The sequence below is a fragment of the Rhinatrema bivittatum genome, chromosome 5, assembly GCF_901001135.1.
Source record: "Rhinatrema bivittatum chromosome 5, aRhiBiv1.1, whole genome shotgun sequence".
Taxonomy (NCBI): Eukaryota; Metazoa; Chordata; class Amphibia; order Gymnophiona; family Rhinatrematidae; genus Rhinatrema; species Rhinatrema bivittatum.
Window position 1 is genome coordinate 77,554,918 of NC_042619.1, and position 18,995 is coordinate 77,573,912.

Here is an 18,995-nt window from a genome sequence, read left to right on the forward strand (position 1 = left end):
CCATCGGTGGAAAGGAGGCCATCAGCGCCTCCATCCTGGATAGCAGCGGTGCCAGCGCTGCCGGAATTGGCATCCAAAAAAGCCCAACATAAGCAAATCTGATTGGCTGCTTCAGGCCTTTCTGCTGGACAGCACTCATAGTCCTAGAGGTCTCTATTCTGAAAAAAATTCCTGAGCCATGGAAATGGCTGAGTCTAAGATGTTTGTCTCATTCTGCAATAGAGGTACTTGAGCCAGCCCTGGGGTGGGGAAGGATATTTGGCTCTGTCCTGTGAAAAGTTACTTCTGTTCATGTCTTTGTCATCTCCAAATCTGGCAGAATAGAGGCCAAAACGTTGGAATTGAACCCTGGAGGAATATGAACCCTCATAAGGACCATCTGAGTGTAGCTGATATTTACGATATATTACTGATATCTTTATGTAACCGAATTAAATACAACCCTTTATTAAATAAAAGAAATCCAAACACTTGACAACCATAGCGGCTTACATTAATTCCAAACTGCTGTAGGGCCATCTTGATAACATCATATGTCGTCTCAGCATTGGTTATGGTCAATGTTTTTGACTGTGGAATGGGAATAAAATATGAGCAACAGTTAACATTAGATTGCACCACACTGTAAATGTGCACCACGAAATGCTAAAACACCACAGATTTCTGTATACATTAGTGGTCACCCCACAAGCAGCTGTGAGCAATCTGCTGGTGGCTCCGCTACAGCCACAGAATTTCTTGTGGGCACCCACGGAAGAGAGGTGAAGAGATGAATTGTAAAACAAAATGGCTTTGCACCTCCGGGTCCTAGTCACTGAGGAGTCGTCCCCATTTTGTGTCTATGTTAAAAGCCTTTAATGTGCATGCTGCTTCAGAGTCCAAATATAGCAGAGTGAAACTTATTTTCTTTACACAATCAGCAATATAATTTATCAAGTTCTTAGGTGAAAATTTGAAGTGCAGGCTGTGGTTTTTTATAAATCAAGCAGACTCAAATTAGAGATACTAACACAAAAAAATGAGATAAATCAACTGCTCAAGTGATTTAAAAAAAAACCCTTTTCTTACCTTTATGATATTATTAAGAAGTTACTAGTGTTTAAGTGTAAAAACAGGTTATGACGGCAGTTAAATACTATAAAGCCCATCTAGTCTGCCCTTGGTGCTGTAATACTGTTGGGCCCCTCAAACCTCAGGCTTTATCTTCCCTTTCCTGGCATCTAACATCATTTTTCTAAAAGTTCCTCCCACCATTATCAATCTAAGGAAACCAGGGGGCCTCTGTAATTATTCCTCCAGAAACAGAGAAAATGACAACAGGAAAACAAAACAAAAAACAAACTAGGCCCATCTCACCTGCCCTATATCCTTTCTTGTTGCAATACCACATCTACTTGGTTTCTGGCTTTCCCTTTGGTCTTCTGTGCTTATGCCCGGCCTTCTTGAATTCTAATACTGGTTTTGCCTGCACCACCTCTACTGGGTGGCTGTTTCATGCATTCACTACACTTTCTCTGAAGAAATCAACTCTCCAAGCAGGTATCTTGTAAAGCCACAAATGTAGCCAGGGCTTAATTTGTAGACAGCTGTGGAGAAGGGTCTAGATGGGCAGGACCAGGTGTGACCTGTGCAAAGGAGTAGGACCAGGGCCAGGTGTGAACTCTCTCCCTCACACACACATACACACACACACATACACACACACTCTTCACACTCTTAACTTGCTTGATGAGCACATGTAGGTGAAGGACAGCTGGAGGTTAGGAATGCAAGACCACTGGGATAATGAGGAGAAGGTGGATAGAAAAAAATGGGGCTTTTCCCCTCTAACCCCCTCCTCCTCTTTGCCCTGGTGATATCCTGATCCTGCATCCTCAGGCCCCCCCATATACTCCTCAGAGGTCTTTGTCCCCGCCCTTCCCAGTGATCCTAAAACCTCTAAATCTACACCCCTATCCCTGGTGATCCTCGAGCCCCTCCTCTCCTTGGAAAATCACTCTCTAAGTCTCCTCCTTGGCCAGTAAAGTACAGGCCTCCTCTTCAAGCCTCCTCACTCATTAGAACATAAGAACATAAGAAAATGCCATACTGGGTCAGACCAAGGGTCCATCAAGCCCAGCATCCTGTTTCCAACAGTGGCCAATCCAGGTCATAAGAACCTGGCATTCTTCTTCCCTTCCTCCCCACCATACCCAATTCTTTCTCCATCCCCTCCGATCACCTCACTCACGGACTGCTCCCCACTCTGATCATCCCACTCACACCCTATAGCACCTTTGATCCCCTAACTCGCTCTTTCCTCCTCTCCCCCGCATAGCCCATAGCCTCTCCAATCCTTTTGGTCGATCTTTTGCTCTCCTATATCCCATCACTCACCCTCCTTCCTCTCTCCGATCCCTGCCTCTCCGCCCACATCCCTCACTCCCTCGCTTGCTCCTTTCACCCTCACCAGTGCGGTCACCAGCAGCAAAGGCGGCAGAGCTTGGGATGATGTCATGATAAGCAGGACTGGCAGAAGCAGTGGGGGGCTGATAGGCATTCACCTTGGGTCTTATTTTTTTCTCTTTTTAATTTGGCTGTTGTCCCTCACAGCTTCCTAAATTGTGCTGGGAAATTGCACAAAAAAATCAAAGCCATGTGGCTGCCCTTGCCTCAAGTAAGCAGCTTCTGCACTCTCTGTCTTTCTCTGCTTCCTCCCAGGGTCGGGGTGGTCCGTAAATAATCCATGGAACTACTGGATTTTCCTCACCCGGAATTGAATCTATATCGCTGGCTGTGCTCTGCATTCTTGGGTCCCTGAAAAAAGGTAGCAGAACACCATTCTGGGTTGTTCTCCCAGAAATTTAAGCCCTTGGTAATGGACACAAAAAAACGAGTGGAATTAGCCCAAATTTGAAAGTTGTGAGCATTAGTGCCATTCACCAAGGGGGGTGGGGGGAGCACCGGGTGGGATGGGTGAGGGGAAGGGGAGATCAGAGCCATAAATGTAAATAACTTCGGGGGGGGGGGGGGGGGGGACAGGTGGTATATCAGGCCTGCAATTTTTTTTTTTTTTAATTCTTGTCAGGAGGCACGAAATGCGGGATTAGGGACTATGCCCCACATGTCTGTAATTGTTTTGGAGGGTGGAGGATTGGATTCTTTGTTGGCTTAACCAGATATATGCTCACTTTTAGCCGGTTAAATTCTCAGTTACCTGGGAAAACTTACTCAGATGACTATATATATATATATATATTCAATGCCATGGTCAACATTATCCGGAAACAATTATCCAGATAACTTTAGCTTAGGATATTTAGTGGGACAAATCTGCCACTGAATATACATGACAAGTTATCCAGCAAACTGTAGCCGGATAACTTGTCTGCTCCTTAGCTTACGGAACGTGTGCTCCCAAAAATTCACTGCAGCATGTGTGTGTGATGCAGAAGGCGGCCTGGACTTTTCGTCGATGTAGAGCCCTAAAAGCCAAACTCTGCTCCAGAAAAGCAGCAGTAGCTCAGTAGGCATACAGCATATGCTTCCATGAGAGCTAAACAAAACAGCTGCTATAAAATATTTAACAAGTTTCCCCAAAGCACAGACATCTGGTGCTGAGGCATAGGGCAGAGCTTTTGACAGTGTTTTGCTTTGGGCTACAAAACAATAGAAGATCTTGCATGGCATTTCCTCATGCAAATCATTCACTGCCTGGTATCTCCTCTCCAGGAACTGCAGCGTAATACAGGCTGTGGCATTATTAAAAAGAGTCATGAAGTGAGCCAGCCCTGTGGCTTCTTTATTTGCCAGGGCAATCCGGCCTGGGTGCACTATACAGATGTTGCACTCAAACCCAGGGAGAGAAGATGGCTGCTGGCAATGCTCCCTCCAAGGAGAGACTAAGTGTGGGCAAATGTTTTTCCTGTGAGCAACAATTATTTTAAACCAACAGTTTTCGAGTGTCAGTATTAAGTGTTGCATTTCTGTAGATAGCACAAAAAAAAAAGTTTTCTGTCAGCGACCATGGAAAACCTGTGAGTGATGCTCTGAAATGTGTGAGCAATCGCTCATGCGCTCAGCTTAGAGGGAACTATGGCTGCTGGGATTGTGGCGCTGCTGAGGAGGTGCATCAGAGAAGGCACTTCACCAGTGCCGGGGCTGGCAAGGGCTGCCTGACCCATAGGGGCACGACCCTCCTGGGAGAGGTGGGAGCAGCAGGGACCGCTGAGGGCGATTGGGTAAAATGACCAAATGTCTTTTTTTTTAAAAATAAATATTCAAATATTCATGAAGTTTCCATCTGCCACGCTCCTCCGCCTCTCTCTTCTTTATAACTGTACTGGGCCAAAAGGCAGCCGTGCCAACTTTAAGCAACAGACTGAACCGTTTGCCTAAGGCACGAGCCTGACAGATCTGAGCTATTACATCATCTTCACAAGGACCCTATTCCAAAATGAAAAGAATTTCAGATTGATTTTATGTTCACAGAAAAGAAGAACATATGTTTTGGATTGTGCACTCAGCTTTAGTAATTGGGGGTTGTTTTTCACTCACAGCAAGAATTTTTATTTGGGAAGAAATAGTTGACCTTCAAGGAATGAATTTTCATGTAGACTGGTGTAACTGTCCTTCACAGAAATTTCTAGTTGTATATGCATGTGCATGTTTTGGAGAGGTGGTAAAGTGTCAACCAACCAAACAACAGTTAAATCAAAATACTCAGCCAGAAATGTACAGCATTAGAGTCTATAGGGTCCCATATTCACTGCCACCTGTCTGGTTAATTTCGGACTTAGCTGAACAAATGGTGGTATTTGAAAATCCTGCCGTGCTGACTGTCCCTGAGATCGCTAGATAGCAGCTTATTCAGATAAACAAGGTATCCAGTTAGCTCAGGGGTGGGGTGGGAGTGTTCCAGGCTATCTGGCTAGGTTAACTGGATATAAATGTACAGTTTTAAGCAATGTTAAAGAAACAAGAGAGGATTAACTCTGTTTCATGGTATATCCGCAAAGGAGGCAAGCTCAATCGTGAAAAATCGAGGTTTCCCCACACATCATCTTCAGGACACTTGACCAAATATGGCTTTCAGGATATCTACAACTAGAGCCACGAGCTATATCTGCATATCTTTGGCCTAAAAAAAAAAAATCCAGGTCAACGTACTCGTGTTTGGTTATCCTGACAACCAGATCAGCTCGAAGGTCCGGAGGATTGAGCTTAGGAAACCCATCTGAAGATTCATTCAGCTCTTTAAGAAGTAGTTTTGTACTTCTTGAGGGTAAATTCAAAAGTCACATCCATAGGTAAAACAGCGCCTTACCTTCAGAAATGGGCTTTTGGAAAACTACCCACACCCTATGCATATAAAAGCACCTGAGAAGGCCTCTATGCACATACTTCCATGTACTCATTGGCGAGGTCTGGATACACACACACACACACACACCCTTTTGCATTTTCATAAGTAGGAGTCAGTTTTCCTTAGAAAAACAACCCACACAACTTAGTGGGTGAAAATCTGTGTGGGTGTTTTTTCTGGGACCATTTTCAAAGTGAACATATGTCCCTTCTCTTTGAAAATTAATGTAAAGTTTGCAGTTAAAAAAAAAAAGTCCCTGCAGACGATGCACCAATGCAGGCTGTTAACTGAATCACCCTCCATCATCTACCGAACCATTTTTAATTACTGGCTCCCTTTAAAAAGTGACCCCCATGGTAACATCGTCAATTATTTTCAATGTACGCTCTTGCTGTAGCCAATAAATCAAGGCCACATTTTGGGGGATCCTTGGATGTAACTTTCCTTTCCTTTCCAGAAACACTTACATATGCACAGCTTCCAATATCCTTTGCAAAAATCTTCAAAGGAATGCTCTTTGGATAATCGTTTTCCTTTTCTTCGTTAATTCGACTAGGAAAAAAGACACATAGGTCTAGTTAATCTCTGCATAGCAAATTATTTCTGCCGACATCTGGCTGAGAAAAGGTGCCCAAACCATAATTAAACCTATTCTTCTGTAATGTTTGGACTGAGCTCTACACCGCACGCCCACAGCTGGAACAATTAGGCAGATGTGGTGGAGAAAGTCTCCAAAAGTTAGAAAAGAAGAAACGGGCATGGGATTTTCCATATTTAATTCATTTACACAGGGCTGTCTTAAGCCAGAAATATTCAGGTCATGGCATCATTTCTTGCTCTCTGCTGGGATTTTCAGACTAGACACGTCATTTATTTAAGAAGGGAAATGGGAACAAATGGCAAACTAGTTCCATCCTCCATGCACCCTTGGCTAATAGGACAACGTAGCTATTTTCGAAAAGGTAAAAGCACAGACCCAGAATAAGATTCAGAGACTTTGAATGCTTGGGAGGGGGGGGGGGGGGATGCTGATATTTATACCATGGTATACGCAGGCAGAGGGATAAAGCAGAGAGCCATGCACATGTTGTGCCCATTGAACCCTTCCACAGCAGCTAAATATTTCCTGGCAGTGTATGAATTAAATCACAGAACCGTTTTGGTTAGGAAAGTGAGAGAAAGCTTCATAAGCTTCATTTCTCTTCCTTTTAACGTGACGACCACCTCTCTCCTTTTCACGAGCACTCAGACCACTATTTTATTAAACAAACAGAGTTATGCATTTGCTGTGTTAATCCACTCAAAGGCGTAAACAGAAAAAAGTTAGCAAACAAGAGGTAGGCGATACCTTTTTTTATTCCCAGCTTACCCTGTGACTAGCTTTCCTGAGTTAGCCTGCCTCCTGACACAGTTAGTCACAAATATATTGGGTTGCTCTGACAGAAAGGTATAACACTGTAGCTCGCCTGCTAACTTTTATGTTTCTGTATATCTTGTAATACAATTGCAATGTACCTTTGTAGGAAATAAAGCCACTTCTCTTTCTGCTCAGAAGAGCTGCAAAGATAAATACAAAATTTAATGGATCACTCAGCAGGCAAGCAAAAGCAGCCACACCATGGCAATTATACATTATGAGGTCCATATTCAGTAAACTGGATAACTTGTCCCAGATATTCAGCGGGATAAGCATCCTACTAAATATACTCGCCTGAGGTTAAAAAACCTAACTGGCTATGTTTCAGCATAACCGATCGGGTTTCTTCGTTACCTGGCCTTGTGTGGCTGGATAACTTGCTACTTATCCGGATATCTTCAAAAGATGTCTGGAAAAGCAGAGCTGTGAAAAAGGAGCCCGTTGCCCGATTCTCTCCATCCCCCTTCCACAAATTTCACCCCCCACCTCCTGATCCCCTCCTAAGTGTAACAAAGTCTGCAAGGCCCCCTTGTAGCTTCTTCACGGTTTTATTAATAAAATTAAATGGTACTCCCACTCACCCGCAGTCCAAATATCCCCACCGTACCTCTTACCCCATCCCCTCCCCAAATCATACAAATCCCTGATGGAAGCAAGGTACGAACTTACCTGGTCCTTGTGCTCCGGCGCTTTTGGAGGCGTGAGCTAAGCAGTTTCCTCTTCTAGCGCTGCTTGTGACAGAAGCACTGCCGGAGCTTCCGGAACAGGTTAAGTTCATACTCCCCTCCCTGGCAAGGATTTTCAGGATTTGGGGGGTGGAAAGGGGGATGCGGCGTGGGACATTTGGATTGCAGACAGCAGCATGATTTAATTTTATTAATAAACCAAGGAAAGGGGGAGGTGGAGTCCCAGCCTGCGGACCCGGAATGGGTTGGAGGTGCATGGCCTGACAGGGTCATACAGTATATGAAATTGGGGGGGAGGGGGAATTTTTTTTTTTTTTAAGAAGAAAGTTATCCAGCCGCACGAGGCTGGAAACTTTAGATCTTCTCTAAAACAAGTCTAAAGTTATCCGGCTAACTTAGGTGGATGGAACTGAAGTTCAGCTAAGTTAGCCAGCCCAAAGTGGACAGTCTGAAAATTGCTCCCGACATTATGAATCTGTTGCAAAATACTGCAATATGGCGAACAGTAGTACGTAAACTCCGCCTACTGTGCCTTTACATAAAATGCGATTCCTTTCATGTCACAAATCAGAACATTTTACAGAGGGCTAGATTCAAACCTTTGACTTTTGTGAGAATGTGCAACGGGCTGATCCTGTCCTTTTTCCACATGTGAGAGATACGCATTGAAGCCCAAGGCTAGCATGACTTTCCAACATATTTCAAAAATACATATCTATAAATATGCACAACTTAATCTGTTCTCAGAATTTCAGCTGTAGAAAAAGCAATCACTGTAAAAAAAATACTTTCAAGTGCTGTTGAACTAATAAGAGAAAGAAACATTTCTGGAATGTGGATCTGGTGCCTGGACTGTCCCTTGGCCTCCGTGCTGCTGGCAACATCTCTGAACCTTGGGATTAAAGTGTGAGTGCGGTAAGACTTTCAAGCCACAGATGCACAGTCAATTCTAAGCAAGGAATCTTACATCAATTCTACAAAAACACCAGACCCGCCAGCACAGAATCGTCAAACTAGCCCTGTTAAATTAGGAAAAGGGGGTCATTATATTCTAGTTAAGTCCAAAAGAATCTGATTAAAGCAACAAGCTGATAAAATTTCTTTTGAGTGCAATCCTTTTTTGACATGCACATACTAATGTGTACGCTAGAGAGGAGAAAATAAAAGGAAAGCCCTGGACAAAGCAAGCCTTAGAGTTTGTAGCATGCACCACTTGGGGACGTTACTGTGTCCGGCAGTTCATGCTGTGACCCCCATGAGGGATTTCAAGCACCCAAGAATATCCCCATGAAACAGACTTCGTTGTGATCATTTAGTCACATCAGTGTTTGTATATTTGTTCACCTTTTGTCCCTTTTCTAAAGCATCCCTTTATGCCTGTCTTGTGCATCTTTTCACACTTATTTGTTGGGGGTCAATGGAGAAATTACCTGGTAATTTTGTTTTCCTTAGTGTAGACAGATGGACTCAGGATCTGACTCCGTCTCCATCTGCTAGCAGGTGGAGATGGAGTCAGATTTCAAAGCTAACGTCACCCTAGATACACCCCTGCAGTGACCTCTGCCCATCAGTATTCTCTTCAAAAGCCATGTGGACATAGTAGTGAAAAACTTGATAAAAACTTGATTAGAAATTTGATTAAAAACGGATATCCGTAACTGTACTCAACCAAACATAAACGCTGAATCCCAGCAAGATTATAGATGCCCTGATCTAGGGAATGGGCGACGGCTTACCCGTAACTTTTTGGAATCTATATTCAACTCATGAGCAATTCCTTGGCATCATTCTTGGGCAGCTGTGGGTGGGATGCTGAGTCCATCTGTCTACACTAAGGAAAACAAAATCATCAGGTAAGTAATTTCTCCATTTCCTAGCGTGTAGCCAGATGGACTCAGGACTAATGGGATGTACAAAAGCTACTCCCGATTGGGGCGGGAGGCTGCCCGCGGTCTGGTTAGCACCGCTCTTGCAAAGGCTGCGTGCCCTCGGGCTTGAATGTCCAGGTGATAGGACCTGGAGAAGGTGTGCAAGGAGGACCATGTTGCTGCTCGGCAGATGTTGACGGGAGACAGTAGTTTAGCTTCCGCCCAGGATACTGCCTGAGCCCTAGTGGAATGAGCTTTAACTTGAAAGGGTAATTGTTTTCCTGCCTCTGCATAAGCTTTTGTGACCACCTCCTTGATCCAGCGAGCTATGGTAGCCCGTGAAGCTGGCTTGCCCTGTCTCCTTCCAAATGAAGGACAAATAAGAGGTCCATCTTGTGCACCGGTTCTGAAAGTTCCAGATACCACACCAAAAGCCTAAATGATGGAGGAAGCGGTAGTCTTCCGTGTCCTTGTGCCTATCTAGAGATGGCAACAAGATGGACTGATTCACATGAAACTCCAAGACTACCTTGGGCAAGAAGGATGGAACGGTACAAAGTTGTAATGCTCCTGGGGTCATCTGGAGGAATGATTCCCAACACAACAATGCCTGTAGTTCAGAGATGCGACAAGCCGAGCATATCGCCACCAGGAGCACCGTTTTCAGGGTTATAATCTCTAAGGAAAAACCGTAACATGGTCCGATATGGCTCCAAGCCTGGAGGGATTTCCCCATCCTCCAAGAAATCTGGATCCCTTTCTTCATCTGTGGTGTCTAGGCCCTGCCAAGATACCCTTGGTGAGACGAGGCATGTCTCAAGGCCTGCCGAAAGGGCTGGGAGAGGGAGGCCTTCCCGGCTGGGGTTCTGTCCAGACAGGGGTAGGAGAAACAGACTGTGCCTGTACGAAGGCTTGAAGGCCTTGAAAAAGTTCCACCCAAGAAAAGGCCACCAGGTCCATGCCTAGCCCAGGAGGTACTGGGGTAGGTGCTGCTGAATTTCCTTCTCCCATGGCAGACCCAGCCCCGGGATTACTGAGATCCGGGGTGCTACCGGTTAAGTTCATGGCTGACCCATCCTCTGAATGGGAGGAGCCAGGCTTAGCAAAATTCTGTGAGGCCAACTCTTCCTGGGCCTCCTCACAGTGCTGACATAGATAAGAATCAAAGTCAGGCTGTGTAGCCCTAATACGGCAGGCAGCACAAAGGGAATGGCGCTTATGTTTCTTTGCTGTCGGAGCCAGGAAGGCATTGGCTAAAGCTATTCATAAAGCCAATTCATGTACACTACACTAATCGAATATGCTGGATTATTTTTGACCATTTAATTTGTTTTTATTTCTTGAATTATTTATTATTACGAAGTAGTTTTCTAATATTGTTAATTTATCATTTTTATAGACATCGTATTGTGTTTTTAGGAACTTGAAGGCTAGTACTCAGTTTTTTAACTTGTTTAATTTCCTAATTTACTTAGCGCCTCTCTATTATATACTTTTATGTAACTTAATTGTTTTTATTGATGCTAGTATTAATTTACTATTTTACAGACTGTTATTCCTATTTCTATTGCTCTTAATTGTAAACCGTTGTGATGGTACGTTCCAAATGATGGTATAAAAAGTGTATAAATAAATAAATCATGAAAGGCTTCTAGGAAAAGTAAAAAGTCATGGGATAGGTGGCGATGTCCTTTCGTGGAATACAAACTGGCTAAAAGACAGGAAACAGAGAGTAGGATTAAATGGACAATTTTCTCAGTGGAAGAGAGTGGACAGTGGAGTGCCTCAGGGATCTGTACTGGGACCCGTACTTTTCAATATATTTATAAATGATCTGGAAAGAAATACGACAAGTGAGATAATCAAATTTGCAGATGATACAAAATTGTTCAGAGTAGTTAAATCACAAGCAGATTGTGATAAATTGCAGGAAGACCTTGTGAGACTGGAAAATTGGGCATCAAAATGGCAGATGAAATTTAATGTGGATAAGTGCAAGGTGATGCATTTAGGGAAAAATAACCCATGCTATAGTTACACAGTGTTAGGTTCCATATTAGGTGCTACCACCCAAAAAAAGAGATCTAGGCATCATAGTGGATAACACATTGAAATCGTCGGTTCAGTGTGCTGTGGCAGTCAAAAAAGCAAACAGAATGTTGGGAATTATTAGAAAGGGAATGGTGAATAAAACGGAAAATGTCATAATGCCTCTGTATCTCTCCATGGTGTCTAAATAAGAGACCGCACCTTGAATACTGTGTACAATTCTGGTCGCCACATCTCAAAAAAGATATAGTTGCGATGGAGAAGGTACAGAGAAGGGCGACCAAAATGATAAGGGGAATGGAACAGCTCCCCTATGAGGAAAGACTAAAGAAGTTAGGACTTCAGTTTGGATAAGAGACAGCTGAGGGGGGATTTGATATAGGTGTTTAAAATCATGAGAGGTCTAGAACAGGTAGATGTGAATCAGTTATTTACTCTTTCAGATAATAGAAAGACTAGGGGGCACTCCATGAAGTTAGCATGTGGCACATTTAAAACTAATCGGAGAAAGTTCTTTTTCACTCAACGCACAAGTAAACTCTGGAATTTTTTGCCAGAGGATGTGGTTAGTGCAGTTTTTGTAGCTATGTTTAAAAAAGGATGGGATAAGTTCTCGGAGGAGAAGTCCATTACCTGCTATTAATTAAGTTGACTTAGAAAATAGCCACTGCTATTACTAGCAACAGTAACATGGAATAGGCTTAGTTTTTGGGTACTTGCCAGGTTCTTATGGCCTGGATTGGCCACTGTTGGAAACAATATGCTGGGCTTGATGGACCCTTGGTCTGACCCAGAATGGCATGTTCTTATGTTCTTAATGGTAACTGTGTGTTCAGCTGGCTAGTGCTTGAAATCTTGTGCGCACAGATTTTGAGCGCCTCCGCGGAATGCTTAAGGAGTGCGTATACCGATGCGTGTAATGCTGGAGTGCACGTATGTGCTACATTCCGCTCACAGCGCGTGCGCAGAACCAGCATGCACCATGCATATCAGTGATCTATGGAAGGCAATGAAGATGCACAAAACCGTGCACAAGATGGTGCCGCCACAGCCTACCACGTGGTGTGCCCACTGAGCCTGAAGCAGGGCCTAGTCCATGAGGGGGCTGCTCAACCCACTCAGAAGCCCACTTCCGCTTACCTCAACGGGATCGGGATCGTCATTGGTATGGCATGCCAAGCAAGGAGACAGGAGGAAGACTTACTGAAGCCCCTCCAATGTGTCAATCGAAAAGAATCCACTTCTCTCTTTACTTACCTGGGCTCAGCGCTTACCGGCAGAGTACAGAAATGATCTCTGGCCGTCACCACCGCATTCGGCTTCCTGCACCCGCTGCCCTTCAGCTGCTTCAGCAGCAAAGTTCTCGCTGGGAACTGGCTACTGGACCAATGTACACCTCTGAGGGATCTTGGAAATCGCCTCAGGAATTCTCGACTGGGGGAGGAACCTTTAGGCATTACTGCAGGAGATCGGGGCTCAATCTTTCTCCAATTTTAAAGGTTAAATTTATTCTTCTAAAGAGTACGGCGATCCCGAAATGTATCCACATCTGCTAGGAGATGGAGAGATACTGAGAGGCTGAGGTCACTGCAGGGGTGTATCTAAGGTGACGTCAGCTTTGAAACCTGACTCCATCTCCATCTGCTAGCAGGGGAGCATATAACCCATTGGTCCTGAGTCCATCTGACTACACGCTAGGAAATGATTACTTTTATTAAATCAGTTTGATTTTATCTCATCATATTATGATGGACCCACCCCTGCTCTTTTTATGATTTAGTAGGTTTAATTGAACCATATCGTTATTTTGATGGTTTCCATTCTATAGTCTCCTGGTTTTTCTTCTATTTTCTCATTGTACATATTCCATTCAATGGAAGTTCACAGAGGACTTTTTAGGCAGAATTTTCAAAAAGATTTACACACAGGCCTGGGAGCTTGAAAATTACCCGGGTGGGGGGAGGGTGTTGTACGTGTAAACATTTGCACCAAAGTGATTTTCCACATAACCTTTATGCGCACTACAAAGAGGTGCTCCTTAGGTGCAGCTGGGAAATGGAAACCAGTTATGTGCATCCTTTCAATTTTTGAAATGCATGGGTGCATGTCGTCAGGATGCCACACACTCCCACTAACTTTCATTGCATGCAAACACGCTTTGAAAACATGGGCCAAGGTCTGCCTGCACTTTCTCCACGCAGGCTTTAGCCCCAAGCAGGCTGTTACAAACATTGCCCTCCCCGTTTTCCGCGTCCAACAAAGCGTACACGTTGCGGTGCACCGGCATTAGACGATGCCGTAAAGCGGACGGAACAAAACGGGTGCAGATACTTTTCCCAACGTGGGATGCGGTACGGGATAAGCTGACATTTCAGCAGGAGCAGGACAGCTGCAGAGCAGGTGCTGGGCTTTGCAGGGTTGCGTTATTAGGAGGAACTTTAAAGCCATGCCAGTGTTCCTGCTTCAGGGACACTTTTGGATTTTGTTTTCAGTTATGTCACGCAGAGCACGCCTCCAGCAATTAATCTGCGGGTGCTGGCATTTCTGAAATGCTAGACATTCCCCCAGTTAAAGACTCTCTACTGCTCCACATCCCAGCTGTGCCAGTTCTGTATATTTGTTACATCAAACAGCTTTGCAAAGATTAGCAACAGCTCATAACTTACATCTAAATGATTAATATTTTTCTGGCAGGACTTCAAATTTAAGCAGCTCACAGGCACAACTCGTTTTTTTGTTTTTACAAGTATTTGAAAATAAAGTGACACCTTCCCCTCCCTCCCTGTAGTCAGTTTCTGCAATGAATCCCCTGATTTCTTTTAACTGTGTTTTTATAAACTACCCTGCCCATTCCCTTACCCCCATGCTTTTCTGTGTATACCATCGGAGGAACACCTTTCTATAGCACAGGACTCCCCTATGATAGTGGATTTTTTTCTAGGTTGGGATATCTAATTGCGCCAGCTTAAACACATTCAACTATATTCATCTGAAAAAGGAATCTATGTGGTCTCGAATGCTCATGCACAACATTTGTTAGTAATTCTCAGTGACGTGCTACCAATTTTTCGTCCTGGGGCTCTCACTAGATCTGCTCCATTTGGTAAGACACCATTTCTATTTAAAAAGCAATCTAACAAAGGGTTGCGAACAGTCCCCTCCCCATGATGCTGTTCCAGCACATCAGTAATTATTAGGCTGCTCCAATAAAAGGAATCATAACCTGTAAAGAATCCAATAGTCTGCAAAAGCAAGAGGACTACTAGAAAGTTGCATTGTTTGGGGAACCAGATACTAAACAGAACTCGTGTTAATGGACAATATCACTTTAAGGTAAAGTTTCAATGCATATGACAGGCACATTAACAAAATGAAAAATCATAACGATAAACAAGTGGTATTCAAGTTAGAACATATATCATACATTTCTCATCTAAGATTTCTTTTCTCGGTAATTTATTGCCTTGTGTGCCAGGAAGGACTCATGCTCTCTTGACCCTATGGACAAGTTGTCTCTCTCAGACCAGCAGTATTTGAATTGATAGTTTTCAATTTGTACAGACTTTTCCCCATCAAAATCAAAGGAGAGAAATGTCTGAACAAAAGGGGGTCGTGCTGCCTATGGCTGTGTGTGCTGAACTTGAACAGAATTATCAGGCTACCCAAGTTAAATATTAGCGCTTTCTAGACTATGCCTTTTGGGCTGGCATGCTGAACATCGGAAAGGAAAGAGGAGGACATCTTTAAAATTACTGAACTTCTTAAAATGAACGTCAGCATAAACATAATATTTCCACACCTACCTGAAAGTGGCAACACAATTGGTGGTAGGCCAGCCTACAACAAAGGACCTCTCTGGGTTTGTGCTCCCCTCGCATACCTCTTCCATGCAGAATGCTAGCCACATCTCACAGATTCGTACACGGTGTTTAAGTTTAAAATGAGACGGTGACCTGTATGCAGAAACCCAATCTATGAGACAATTTGTTCTGGATAGGTGAAGAAACTTTCCATTCCAAAACTTTCATTAAAATGTTTTGATTTCTTAATGATGTTCCAAAAGTTAGCATTTGTGAATGGAAAACACTGACTACAAAGAGGCATTACATGAAAACAACTGAGATTTGTCAATTGTACTCTATAGCTAATACCACTCCTTTGGGGATGTTAAAGCGATATTTGGGTGATATGTTGAAATTTCCTGAGAAAGCTATACCTCATTTCTCTAAAGTCTACTATTTGCCACCAGCTAGACATGCTAAATATGAGAGCGCAATGGCGTAAGGTCAACTTTTGACGGTTTGGATCTCATCCAATCCTTCAGAATAATACAGGAAGAGAGATGATTCAGCCTACTCTTCAGGATACTTTTGTTTTACAGCTGGATAAAGATTGGATTCGAAGACTTTTTTTTCCTTACATAAGGATGACATATGCATAAGTTCTAGAGTCCAAGGGGCACCCAGATGTCTCTAGGTTGAATCAGATGAGGAAAAAATTTCTAGACTTAAGGTGGAGGTTTTCTCCCTAGATGCTGGTTGTTTTAAATTTTCCCTGTAAGTATATCATCATATCAGAGAAATAATTTCAAATTGCTGGACCCATATCACTTAATGGCTTTCATAAGGAATAATTCTCATAGTCCTGTTGCAGAGAGTAGTTTGATGGGTAAGTGAGAAAGAGCTCTATTATCTATTAATACTCGCTTTGAATGTATCTATGCTTGGGTTTGCTTTAGTTTCTTTTAAATGTTTTTATGGCATTCCCTGTTGAGGATTTGTGACAACTGTGCATTTTTTTTCTTCTTTTTGTTCTACTTTTCTTTATGGCCAATATAAGGCTAATATGATGTATATTGTCCCAAACTGGCTTTTCATGACAGAGTAATTTTGTCTTATAAAATTTTGAAAATTATAAAAGGCAAAAAAGAAAAAAAAGAAAAGCAAAAAAACAGACATTTTATCAGTAAACACTGTATACTATTCATTGTTTAGCTCCTACTCTCCATGTTCTCCTTTAGTTGCCTATATAATGGCAGATCAAATTCAGAATTGCAATGCTCATTCATAAATTAATGAGTCTTAACTCTTTGTTATGGATCCGCACAATGCTGCACATCTATGTGCCTTAGAGCACTTTGTTCGCTCAATTTGGCCTCTCAGATGTGCCTTCTCTGAAGCTGGCACACCTCGCTGAAACCTGTGAAAAAGTCTTTTTCTTAATTGTCCCAAGTTTTTGGAATAATCTCCCAGACTACCTGTGGACTTTAACCTGCACATAGACTTTCAAGAAGCTCCTTAAGATGATTCTATTCCAGCAAGATTTTGATTATGGTCAAGAGCCTTTATTTTGCTATTTCAACTCAAGGCAACTGCTTGGTGTTCACCTCCTTTCATAATTCAGCTGTCATTTCCATCTTGACTAATGTGACAGCATTTCAGTCTTGTTAGTTTTGTTTTTAAGTTTTTGTATAGATTTTATATATGTCGAGTTTGTTCCCCATCTTGAACAATGCAAAGCATGAGTTATATCTTGTTGTCACGTGTCTTTACTTATTCAGACCTGGGTTTCCCTTGAAATGAAGCTGAAGTCAGCTGTACTATGCTGTGTTCTGTCACAGAAATATTATCTTCATTCAATTCATGGTCAATGTAGTTTCCTGAAATATAAGTTATTAACGCCTCTTCCTGATTATTCATACTAGCACATCACATTATGAGGCAACTTTTAATGAACTGTACAGTTCATAGATCAAACAGGATGTTTTCATGTACCTACACGGATATTTATGAAACTATTTTGAATCAGATAACGAAAGAATGAATAGAATGTTCAAGTGTATTTTTTAAACAATAAGTATTGTTCTCGAGGTAGATGATTATCAAAAGCTATGTAAATACAGATATATGCAAAGGTTTAGGCACCCCTGGTAAAGTTATATGTTTCAATGAATCTCTAAGTGACCAGAAGATGACACAAGCTCTACATGGTACAAAGTAAACACGACAATTTATGTAATTTTTAATGCAAAATTATTTTTTATTTGCTCATTTTAACAGACTGAAAATAATAAAATAGTGAATATGGTATATTCAAACATTTGGACACATTTCCAGTTAATTCATGTCAACTTTTTTAAAAAGATGTTAATAAAGTCCACATCTCCTGCGGTTCCAGAATCACAGCAATTTGTTTAAGCAATATCTTGTTATTTATTAGGATTTGTTAGTTTTTGTGGTGCCATGACTATTATGTATGGGGTTTTTTTTAAATGTACCTATCCTGAAATTTGGAGGCTGCAGGAAATAAATGCTTTTAAATAAATACATAAAATGTGATTGACTCATTGGGCCTTCAATTAGTCAGGTGAAGACAATTTCACAGTTGAACAAATACTTTGATTCTTCTAACCTCTCAGGTTATGACTGGTGTTTTATCTACTTTCAACAACAATGGTCTCCTCCAAGCAGCTATCTAAGCATTTGAAAATTAAGATACTTCAATTTACAAAGTAGGGGAAAGCAATAAAAAAATCTCTAAATGCTTAGAAACACTGTTAGAAAATTCAATTCAATTTTTGTTTCATCAGTCCAAAGCAAAAAGTTTCAGGCTCATCAAGATTTTGTTTTTCATACTTTAGATGATGATTATTGTGATAAAGTCATAGAAAAGGTTTCCTTCTGACAACTCTCCCATGTATATTATTGTTATGTAAGCAATGCTGTAATATGGACCTGTGGACAACTACTCCATAGTAGCTAAACGTTTTAGCAGATGTTTGCAGTGATTTGTGGATTCTGTTTTGCATATCTGACCAGTTTTCGGGCAATTCTATCAGAGAATTTTCTTGGGCTTCCAGATCTTGTCTTGACTTCAACAGTTCCATGTAACTTTCATTTCTTAACAATGTTTCTGACAGTTTAAATTGCTAGCTGGATGAGTTTAGAGATTTTTCATAGTCTTCCCCTGCTTTGTAAGCGTGAATTATCTTCATTTTCAAATTCTCAGACAGCTGCATTGAGAAGCCTATGTTTGTTAAAAGTAGATAGAACAACAATCACAACCTTAGAGGTCAGAAGGGTCAGAATATTTGTTCAACTATGGAATTGTATTCATTTGGCTAATTGAAGGCCTAAAGAGTCAATCAATTTTGTGGGAGCTAACATCCTTTTTTTTTAAGTAGAAATGAATAAATTGGATGGGTGTCCAAAGGTTTGCACATGCCTTATTCACTATGGGGTGAATTTTCAAAGACTTTCACACATACAAATTTGCAAAAAAACACATGCTATTTTATAAACCTCAAACATATGCACATATTTTTACTTTTGCACGCACACTGCATAAAAGGGGGCAGTCTGGGGGCATTCCAGGGTGGAGCCAATATTACACATGTAAGTTGCTATTTTAAAAGACATGCATGTAGATTTGCCAACTTACATAATTTTACACCTAATTATCTTGTATAAGTGATGATAAATGTGTTTATTGAATACTACTAGCTGGGTGGGAAGTCTGGGTGAACTTGGGAGGGTTCAGGGTAAAGAGCCAAGAGGGTCTTGATGGCCTAGAGAAGGACTACATGAGCTGATTGCATAATTAAAAAAACTGGCAATTTTACTTATACGTGC

At 42.1% G+C, this 18,995-nt stretch overlaps 1 protein-coding gene across 1 annotated transcript in view; it reads right to left on the minus strand.

Annotated features, from left to right (window-relative positions):
• Window positions 1–18,995, minus strand: part of ARHGAP20 (Rho GTPase activating protein 20) — a 210,479-nt gene that overhangs the window by 88,236 nt on the left and 103,248 nt on the right. Inside the window, exons 4-7 of the mRNA XM_029602490.1 lie at window positions 15,168–15,317; window positions 6,860–6,901; window positions 5,812–5,896; window positions 493–570 (exon numbers count right to left, since the gene is read on the minus strand). Of these exons, the coding sequence (XP_029458350.1) occupies window positions 493–570; window positions 5,812–5,896; window positions 6,860–6,901; window positions 15,168–15,317 (355 nt within the window). The remainder of the gene's footprint in view (window positions 1–492; window positions 571–5,811; window positions 5,897–6,859; window positions 6,902–15,167; window positions 15,318–18,995) is intronic.